The following is an 11,247-nucleotide window of genomic DNA, read 5'->3' on the forward strand; positions in this document are numbered from 1 at the left end:
AGTGGCAGGCCAAACCATACCAGTTTCGCGCATCCCTTCTGGCTTCTATGCCTCGCTTTGTCTCTAACCAAACCACGTCGATTTATTCGGCACGCACGTACGCCGTCACCATCTTCTCATCGCGGATAAAACGGAAACGGAAGCCGGCGGCACGATCCCGTCATTGCACACGATGCGTGTGCATGAAAGTGGCGACCCGGCACTCACTACAATCCGTTATACAGGCCAACAATCTGTTAATTCATTGGATAATTACTCAAATCACACTAGAAATACAGTACAACGCGGCCACGCCGGAAGCGGCCGCTGCATGCACCGGGACCAAACGGCGACCCGACCGATCGATCGGGGCAAAAATGAGCGACATATGTCGCTAAAAAGCCCGGCATGCAAGCAGGCAGCAGCCACTGTGGCCACGGATTAATCAAGGTTATTATCCCGTTGGCTAACTATCTGGGAACTGACATGGGAATAGTAGGCGTGCGTGCTCGATTAATTTAAGCCTGGCAACCGAACTATCGCATTAGCAGCGGTGCAAATGCGGATGCTAGGGTGATTGATCTTGATTGATTGGACATGTGTTCGTCTTGTGCTTTGCTTCGGGCGCGTGCGATTAGGAGGTGGCAATGCAGTACTGCTCCAGGATGAAGAGCGGCCTCTGCCGCAGCTGCCGGCACCGGCGCACGCTCTGCAGCAGGTCGTGCTTGTCGCCCCGCCGCGACGTGAAGAGGAGCAGCTGCTGCTTCGTGTCGGCGGCGGCCAGGGCCGGCGGGTGCTGCACGCCGCACACGTCGTCGTCGTCGCCGTCGATGGGCGTGTGCGGCGCGCCGGTCTCGGTCGACGCCACGGCGACCGCGGCCGCGAGCGTCGTCGTGGACGAGGGCACCCGGCGCAGCGTTGGCGGGGTTTCGTCGCGGGCCGACGGCTCGGGGTGCGGCGCGTCGGCGTGGCACCGGGCTTGTTCGGAGGTGAAGGGCGTGCTGCCGACGAACTTGTTGATGACGAGCGTCGACCGGTGCACCTTGGCGGCGGCGGGCGCCTGGGGCTGCGAGCTGACCTTCACCTCCACCACGGTGCCTCTGTCCACCACCTCCACCTCCTCCTCGTCTTCCTCCTCCTCCTCCACTTGCATGGCCACCTCTTGCTCTGGCTCGCACTTGTCCTCCACGGCCGGGAAGTAGGACGCCTCGGTCGGCGCGGCGCTCTTGCTCGCCGCGCTCTGGCCGCGAGCAGAGCACTCGATGAAGGAGAGGCAGAGGCGGCCATCCTGGCGGGTCGCCTGGAGGTACCCGCGCGGCCTCACCGCCACCGCCTCGACGACGAGGCGGCCGTCCTGGCGGCGGGAGCACATCTTAAGACACGGCCCATCGCGGCTCGACATGGACGGCAGCGGCGGCGGGAACGAGCGGCGCGGCGACCGTCTCCCGGCCGAGGAGTGGTAGTTCACCGCCACGAGGTCGTCGCCAGGGTAGCTTCCTTGCGCGGCACTGCTCTCCCACAAGGACTCCTCTGCCTCGACGGGCAGCGGCGAGCCCAAAAAGCGGGACATGTCGACGGCGTCCAGAGACGCGGTGAAGTCGCCGGAGCCGGTCTCGCAGCCGAGGCTCTCGGTGCAGACCTCGAGGCTCTTCTGGCTCATGGACCGGCGCACGCGCGGGCTGACGTACGGCTTCTTGGCGGCGGCCACCTTGGCGTCCACGTCTGCCTGGATGGCATTCCATATGTCGACCTGAGCAGGCCGCCGGTCGTCGGCCGCCACGACCACCGCCGGCTTGTACGGCTCAGCCGGGAGCAGCCAGGCGGGGGTCTCGAACGACGGCATGGCCGGGCCACGGCACACGGCCACCGACATCTTCGCCTTTATGTAGGAAGGTGTGAAGGCCGCTCGCTGGGTTTTGGGAGGCGAGGCGATCACTCACTGGCAGCTCTCGTGTGTTGTTGTTAACACAACAAAGAAGCTGCTCTGTTGCTGGCATGTATGATTTGGTTTGCTGAGCTCCGAGGGCTATTTGTAGGCGGGGGGGAAAGGAGAGGGACTGGGGTGGCATTGGCCGTCCAAGGCCAAAGGAGAGAGGGGGCCCATGCTCCCCCCCCCCACCCCCCCCCCCCCCCACCCCACCCCCACTGGTTGCCTCTGCCACCATGCTCTGTTTTCCTTCGCCTTTTTCACAAGTTTCACTTTGGAATTTCTTTTCGTTCTTTTGCAAATGTTCACTTTGGCATTTGCTGGAACGCACGCACGCACGGTTCGGTCATGAAGTAACACAACGGTGCTACCAGTACCAGGCAGTTGGACTTAGTTTTTTCTAAGCATCAATGTTTATCTCTATCAAAATGGTGCTTAAGTAAGTGTTCACTCTTCATTAATAAGCATCAATGCTTAAATAAAAATTATATCCCCTCCGGTCCAAATTAATTATAACGGAGTTATATTAAATCTGCATCAATTAATTCGGATCGGAGGGGGTATATTTCTATAAGTATTGCATTGTACAAGGCCTAAGACGCACCAGCCCCCTTACAACTGTTTTTGTTCTTTTTCTTTGGCAAAGGCGTGTTTCTGTTTACGATGTGCTCAAAAATACGACAAAGCAACATATAGTTAGCCACCACTACAACACCCTTCTCAGATTCATGTCCCCCTTTTTCAATACCGATGTAGTCATCTCAAAATAAAAATTACCAGGGTATGGAAAAGGACTATCATTATAGTCTATGTTATATACATTTGGATGTTGATTTCCTGGTAAATTTTAGCACAAGAGGCATGCATTAGTAGTACGATGATTTTTGAAAATAAGAAGTCTATAATGATATTTTGAAAATGCCGCTAAACCCTAGTCATTTCCTCCTACTTTATAAGCATTTTTAAAGGAAGGTAATCTCGGGCCTCTGCTTCATTATGATGCACTCCATATTTATTTCCTGTTTTGCATGGTTTGACGTTGAAGATTTTTTTTTTCATCAGCTGCTTATTCGATCACCCGATAGATGGTTAATTGGTTGGAAAGTACCACATGTAGCCTATAGGGGTAGAATATAAACTTTTTCATGATGACAAAAATGAACTATTTAATATGTACTACTTTGGAGTTGGAATATTCTCAAAACCCAATTGTGTTTTCTTTATCATATACCTTTTTCTTGTTCCTGCATAGTGCTTTAGGTAAATATGACATAGAGAGATTCTAATTTGTTTGCATCTCCATACAAGAACAGAATTTTCCTTCGTCATTGTCGGGGTTGAAATGACAATCACCCAAATTCACTACAAGTCCTTACTATGGTGGAGAAAGAATGAATGAAACATAATTATATCTGCTTTTTGGTTCTTGTCATATGTGTCTTTCATCAGCATTGGTAATATTTATATGTTCCTAGACATCTTCTGTTATGTCACCCTTCTTGCTCATCAAGTGGATGGAGATGCCATTCCTACAGCTCACGGACTTGTCGGATAGAGCATGTATAGTTATGTCTTCTAAATGTTTTGTTGCTCAATTTATTAATATTTCTTATTCAAAATATCAAAGAAAAAACTTAGTAGAGAAACATGTACAAAACTTAAAGTTTTGTACGCATAATACTCTTGTTATTAGTACTCTCTGTACTGGAAAGAAGTACAAGGGACCTTGAAAAATTATTGCGCAAGTGCTAACTTTGAGTCCGTCTTGAATTCTCTCCAACGCATTATGCTGCCGAAATTTCTAGCAAAAATCTGCACGAGTTGTCAAAAACTGGACCCTTTTTGCGAGGTTTTTAAACTTTATGTGGTTCGTCATAAATAAATGAGCCTTTTTCCTAGGCGTTCGCCCGTTGTCCACCTATATCAATGTTGTTGACAAGAACCTCATTATCATGATAATGTCCTTTTGTGAGGTTTACCCCATCGACATCTATCTCATCTACAATGCAATCGACAGATCGCTCCACATGAAAATAGGTTGCAATGAATCTTTTGCTTGGCAAGCAAAGTTTTCATGAACGTTTTATATCGTCCTGCTTGTGGCCGCCCTTTTGAGACAGCAACATCAGGATCTTGTAAATTATCACCATGAAAATTGGCAACAACCGCAACTACACATTAGTATCTTGTAAATTGTCCCCGTATGAAAATTGAATTCTATACCTTCAATCGGAGCAAAGTTGTACAAGGAGCTAAACGATCGACGTGGATATTTGTTTTAACTGCCGTACATACGGCTCTTACTTGCAAAGTTGTGAGTTGTTGCGACCAGCAAATGGCAAACAATGATGCTAAATGAAGACCCCCAAAAATAAATTTTTTTCTTATCTTTTGTGGTTGGGCGAAGCGGTATTTCACTTAGTAGACGATATCCCAAACGCCATGGCCAGCCCAAACGGATAAAATCCGAACATATCACGTGTCCGTTTGGGTCGGCCGGTTGGAGTTGCTTTAAAAGACTATATACACATCTACATAGACATACTTTAGAGTGTGAATTCACTCGTTTTGCTTTCTATGTAATCTCCTAGTAAAATCTTTAAAATAATCTACATTTAGGAACAAAGTGAGTACGATTCATCTCCGAGCCGATCTCGTGTGCATACAGCCCGGTTAGCGCGGTACTCCACCGCAACACAGTTAACTCGTGCAATCTGACCCCTATCGTCTGGAATGGGTAGTGTCGCTTGTCCCGTTGTAGCGCCACAAGTGGTGCGTGTGCTATTGGAGTGTCTGGACACATCGAATAATTGTTGCGGCCATCACATTGACCATGGCCAGCCCACTGTGAGCAAGTAACCTCACCTTAGCTGCTAGGCGCTATACTTTGGGGCTCTCTTCCTCGGAGGGACTGATCGGCTAGGAGCTAAACCGCTTCTTCAAGGAGACCTCGGAGTATTCGGGAAGACCCCTCTGAACTGGGTCGAATAAGGGAATGTCCTCGAGGTAAAACCATTTCGAAGACCACTCATTGGCTTCCTTCTTTGGAATCCCGACAGGGTATCCGGTTCCGGATATACGCCACACTTTGGCTCCGCCCACTTTACGAATTGACGTTCCTCTAGTTCGAGGAATGAGGCAGAAGTATTTTCTCCATAGGTCAAAGTGGGGTTCGCAGCCCAAGAACGTCTCGTACAAGGCTATGAAGCGTGAGATGTGAAGGATCGAACACGGGGTGAGGTTGTGAAGTTGAAGCCCGTAGAACTCCGGTAAGCCCATCGGAAAGGGGTGGACCGGAAAGCCCAGACCTCACAGCAGGAAATATACAAAACAGACCCTTTCGCCCTTTTGCGGGGTAGGGCAAAATTCTCTGCAAGGGCCTCGTCGTTGGCGGAAGTCAGTCCAGCACGAGTAGCCGCGTGATCCGACGTGGGGAGATATCCTTGTACTTCAAGGTTGCGCAACTGGAACAAGGAAACGGAACAACTTGCCCAATCTCCCCGGAAGGGGCTAAAGGGTCGCGAGGAGGAACCCGCCATGACTCCGGGCGCTGGAGCTCTAGGGTTTTCTTGGTGGCGCGTGAGGGGTTATGGTCACCCAAGGACGGATTTGATCTGTTTATAAAGAGTATTTCACCCCGCGGTTACAAGAAGCGGTTTCGTGAGGGACCGCTAGATTGCTTATCCTCATTAACGAGCACAGGGATCGAGTGTTGCTATCGATTCTCGAGCTGAAAGTTTGGAGGTCGTGGGCCCCACGACGCTTCGATAATCGAGAACTGGTCAATAATTGGACGGTCGTTCCACAAATGAGAGGGGATGGAGGAACTCGCCTCACAAGCCAATCACTCCGGGCGCGAAAAGCTGTCGAAGACCATGTACATCGGCGTTTGATGCAAGTTCGGGGGCTACTAAGGGAGTCCTGGACTAAGGGATCCTCGGATGGTCGGCCCATCTCTTATAGGTTGACCATATGAGCCGTATTATTGAAGACTGAATTGCATAATAACTTCGTATTCGAGAAAAAAGCTCCGAAGACTAGCATATCGTCTAAATTTAGTAATTTAGGTCGGCGCCCTTACCCTCGACTCAAGGCTGATTGAATATAAGCTTACACCTCAATTTTGGTTCTTACACGAGTTTGCGTGAACGTTTCAGAAGTTACAAAGGTAACCTATACATGATTCTAAAATAATGTAATCAACATAAGAATGTTGTAGATCATTTTGAGTTAACGACCTTGCATATGAAAATAAGCATGGTCCAGGAAAAGATAATAGGTGTATGACCTATCTTGTATGAAATGGGCAGGTAAAAGAAAGAATCAAAGGAGAAAATGTTTTTTATTTGGAGCAAGTGATTATTATGAGAGCTTTGGAATAAATTTTTAAGAACTCGAAAAATCCTCCGAGACAAGGTTCGCAAAACTTTAATAATAATTGGTCTGAAACATGAAATATTTTTAAAACTATGTTAGAAAAATAACGGTGTTCTGAAAAAAGTTTCAAAAGTTATATTCTTGTACATGTAGCCTAAGTTACAAGTACTCCGTAATTATTTGTGATACCTTGACCTCTGTGACAACTACACTAGCCGGTGATTGCCGACAAGAAACGAAGTTTATTGAATTGGTCACTGTTTTAATTTAGTATGATCTACCACAAGCCAAGATATGCTTTGACTTGTCCTACACAGTACTAAGCTTATTTCATACTCCCTCTATCCTAAAATAACTGTCTCAACTTTATAATAGCTCTAGTACAAATTTGTATTAAGCTTAAGACACTTATTTTAGGACGGAGGGAGTACAATCTTTGTACTCCACTATGAACATATGTATAGTCTTTCAATTATAAGCTTCTACCATTGGATTCTACATCTTTTCTGTTTGCGGGAAAAAAAGTTGAAAATTGGATTCTATACCTTCAATCGGAGCAAAGGTGTACATAGAGCTACACGGTCGTATGTGCAGAATTTTTTTAATTGCCATGCATACAGTTCATACTTGCAAAGTTGCGAGTTGTTGCAACCAGCAAATGGCAAACGACGATGCTAATAAAGACACCAAAAAAGTATATATTTTTCTCTCGTCTTTTGTGGTTGGGCGAAGCGTGCATTTCACTTACTAGACGATATCCAGCCCATTGTTATAGGGATTTTTTACAAATCTATTTCTATGGTACTTGGTTATATGCAATATGACTACGTGAGTAATAATATGAGGACCAAAAATATTATCAAATATAGATAGAACAGAAAAATTCATGCATGTTTGCATATTGAGATGTGCCTTTTCCTACGCGTAGTTGTATGTTGAATTTTTTTCCCACTTATATTGCACGGTGAAATGCCATGTTTTTATGTTAAAAAATAAATAAATTAGTAAGGGCTATTCCCCGTCCGCGGCGGTGTCGACCTGCCTCGTCTCCCCTAGACTTACGACCATGAAAGTGCTCGAATTTTATTCAATTGTTTGGGCCAACCCAATATATGATTCCTAATAAACCCTAGAGGCCCACGCAGCCCATTTGTGCAAGGCAAGAGGTGAAAATGTTTAGTCCCACATTGCTAGTTTAGTGGGAGTTGGACCTCCTTATAAGGGAGGATGTTTCCACACATGTATGAGCTTGAGAACAAGAGAGACATACACGCGCGCTCCTCCTCCTCCGCCGCCCGCCTCGTCACGACACGGGTTGCGGAAATGAGCCGAACTAAATTTTTACCACGCACGACTGGTATACGAAAGTCCACTCGGAGAAGTTGAACGTGTTTGCTAGTGGATATTGAAAGCGAACGCTGCAGCGATGCAGTTTGTTCGTTTCATATCCCGTGTTCTCTTCAGCTCCCGTCGCTGGCCTCTCGCCTCCTTCTCCTGCGCCTATAAAAGAGAGGTCGCTCCTCTCGAGAAGAACGCATCAGAAGTTCCTCTCGCCACCGGTTCCTTTCTCTGTGCTGCTGCTACGTTCTTCCTCATCCCGTCTTGCGGCGTGCACCGTTCGTCGGGACAGTAGGCCTCCGAAACTCCGTCTCTTCGAGTCTTGTACGGGAGAAGGGCGATAAGATTTTTGGGGAGCGCTCAGCGCGACTACTGGCTTCCATCACGGACACCGACGATTTCTTCCCGGACGACGATTACTTCCCTGACGTCGACCACCTCTCTGGTAACATGGCCAACGACAACGCCAACACCAATCCTGCTGCTGCAACTCAGTACGTACTCTTGTTCTTCTTCTTTCAGTTTCTATCGCAACTTTTTGCTATAGTATCTCTTCTAGATATGTACCGTGTCTGTTCATCACTTCTATGGTACCTTGTCTATATAGAACGGTTATGCATATGTTCTTTTCTAGATCATATGTGCACCTGTCTTTTGTCTTTTCATCTCTATATTGCATGTCTTCTTCCGTCTTAGTTAAGATGGTTAGGTTTATCCTAGCTTTTCTTTTAATAAAATCCTTTGGAAAATTGCTCATATTTTCAACAATCCAAAAACCTTATTATAGGCAATTTACCCCGAGTGGTTTTGTTGCCTCCATGAGACCTCCTATGTTTGAGGGTGTTCACTACAAGAGATGGCGCGTGAGAGCTGTTCTATGGTTTCAAACCATGAGCTGCTATGACGCCACTCTTGGCAAACCTGAAGGAGATCATGATGCTCAACATGAGCTAGCTTTTCAGAAAATGGATACCTTGTTTAAGGCTGCTCTCTTGAGCGTTCTTGGTGAGAACATAGTTGATGCTTATGCGTCAATTGATAATGGAAAAGATATGTGGGATGCACTCGAGACCAAGTTTGGGGTCTCGGATGCTGGCACTGAGCTGTATATCATGGAACAATTCTATGACTACAGGATGACTGAAGAGCGCTCCGTGGTTGAGCAAGCTCACGAAATACAGTCATTTGCAAGAGAACTTGAGCACTTCAATTGCTTGCTACCGGACAAGTTTGTTGCCGGAGGCATCATCACTAAACTTCCTCCTTCGTGGAGGAACTTTGCTACCTTACTGAAGCACAAGAGACAGGAGTTTTCCGTTCCGGATCTCATTGGTACTCTTGATGTGGAAGAAAAGGCGAGAGCAAAAGACACACGTGCTCGAGCTATTGAGGGAGGTTCTAGTGCCAATTTGGTACAGAAGAAAAACTTCCAGCCCCACAATTTCAAGAACAAGGGCAAGTTTGATGGTAAAGCAAAGTTCGATGGGAAGAACAAGGATGTACATCACACCAACTTCATGAAGAAGAATGACAAGAAGAAAGGTGTTTGTCATGTGTGCGGAGATCCTGATCATTGGGCACCTAACTGCCCTAATCGTTATGACAAGCGTCAACATGGAAAAGGCGGCAAGTCTGCTAATGTCGTCATTGCTGACACTGAAGTGGAGGATGTTGGGTATGGTATATTACCCACTATTCTTTCAGTATGTCATTTTCCTGGTTGGTTAATTGACACGGGTGCTAATGTGCATATATGCGGTGATATTTCCATGTTTTCATCTTATCAGTCCGCAGGGACTTCCACCGTCCTGATGGGCAACGGTTCACGTGTTTCTGTTCGTGGTGTTGGCACGGTCGATCTGAAGTTTACTTCGGGAAAGATCGTGCGGCTGAAGAACGTGCATTATGTCCCCTCCGTGAATAAAAATCTTGTTAGCAGATCTCTTTTGTGTAGAGATGGCTACAAGCTTGTCTTTGAGTCTAATAAATTTGTAATATCCAAGTATGGAACTTTTGTTGGTAAAGGCTACGAGTGAGGAGGCCTGTTCTGTTTATCCTTGTCAGACGTTTGCAATAAAGTTGCTAATCATGTTTACAACAATAGTGAATCAAATGTGTGGCATTCACGTCTTTGTCATGTTAATTTTGGTTGCATGTCGCGACTAGTGAAATTGAACTTAATCTCTAGCTTTAACACATTCAAGGGATCTAAGTGTCAAGTTTGTGTGCAAGCCAAACAACCTCGTAAGTCTCATACGAGTGCCGAAACGAGAAATCTTGCACCACTAGAGCTCATACATTCAGATCTATGTGAAATGAATGGCATTTTGACAAAAGGTGGAAAGAAATATTTTATGACACTAATTGATGACTCCACTAGATACTGCCGAGTGTATCTTCTGAAGTCTAAGGATGAGGCTTTGAACTTTTTCAAGATCTATAAAGCTGAAGCAGAAAACCAACTTGATCGAAAGATCAATAGGCTTAGGTCCGATCGTGGTGGAGAGTATTTCTCAAATGAATTTGATTCTTTTTGTGCGGAACATGGTATAATTCATGAGAGGACGCCTCCCTATTCACCTCAATCAAATGGAATAGCTGAAAGAAAGAACCGTACTCTAACTGATTTGGTGAACGCCATGTTAGATACATCGGGTCTCTCCAAGGCATGGTGGGGGGAGGCGATATTGACTGCATGTCATGTCCTGAATCGAGTTCCTACAAAGAACAAAGAGATAACTCCATTCGAGGAATGGGAAAAGAAAAGGTTAAAACTCTCTTATCTACGAACCTAGGGTTGTTTGGCAAAAGTCAATGTACCAATCCCAAAGAAGCGCAAGCTAGGACCAAAAACCGTGGATTGTGTTTTTCTGGGATATGCTTTTCATAGCATTGGATATAGATTCTTGGTTGTAAAATCTGAGGTATCTGACATGCATGTCGGTACAATCATGGAGTCGAATGACGCGACTCTCTTTGAAGATATCTTTCCAATGAAGGATATGGCTACCTCATCTAATCAGGAGATGCCTAATTCATCAAATCATGAATTAGTTACACATAGTGAACCTATCATTTCGATGGAACACTTTGAAAATATTGTGGAGGAGAACAATGAAGCTCCTACCAGGAGCAAGAGACAGAGGACTCCAAAGTCCTTTGGTGATGATTTCTTGTGTATCTCATAGACGATACTCCCAGTTCTATTTCAGAGGCCTATGCGTTTGAAGATGCTGACTACTGGAAGGAAGCAGTCCGTAGTGAGATGGATTCCATCTTGTCAAATGAAACTTGGGATATAACTGATCATCCTTATGGGTGCAAACCTATAGGATGCAAAAGGGTATTCAAGAAGAAACTTAGGCCTGATGGTACTATCGAAAAGTACAAGGCACGACTAGTGGCCAAGGGTTATACCCAAAAGGAAGGTGAAGACTTCTTTGATACTTACTCACCCGTGGCTCGACTAACCACTATTCGAGTACTACTTTCACTAGCCGCCTGACATGGTCTTCTCGTTCATCAAATGGATGTTAAGACTGCTTTCCTAAATGGAGAGTTGGATGAGGAAATTTACATGGAACAACCAGATGGGTTTGTAGTACATGGCCAGGAAGGGAAAGTAT

General features: G+C 46.2%; 1 protein-coding gene across 1 annotated transcript; it reads right to left on the reverse strand.

Annotated features, from left to right (window-relative positions):
• Positions 1–236: 236 nt before the first annotated feature.
• LOC123451042 (protein FAF-like, chloroplastic) lies at positions 237–1,988 on the reverse strand. The gene has a single exon (XM_045128058.1). The coding sequence runs from the start codon at positions 1,850–1,852 to the stop codon at positions 614–616; it is 1,239 nt and encodes a 412-aa protein (XP_044983993.1). The 5' UTR covers positions 1,853–1,988; the 3' UTR covers positions 237–613.
• Between the last annotated feature and the right edge of the window lie 9,259 nt (positions 1,989–11,247).

This window comes from Hordeum vulgare, chromosome 4H (assembly GCF_904849725.1).
Source record: "Hordeum vulgare subsp. vulgare chromosome 4H, MorexV3_pseudomolecules_assembly, whole genome shotgun sequence".
NCBI classification, from domain to species: domain Eukaryota; kingdom Viridiplantae; phylum Streptophyta; class Magnoliopsida; order Poales; family Poaceae; genus Hordeum; species Hordeum vulgare.

Excerpts from the sequence above, each read along its gene's own strand:
- LOC123451042 (XM_045128058.1), bottom strand. The coding sequence starts at position 1,852 with ATGTCGGTGGCCGTGTGCCGTGGCCCGGCCATGCCGTCGTTCGAGACC.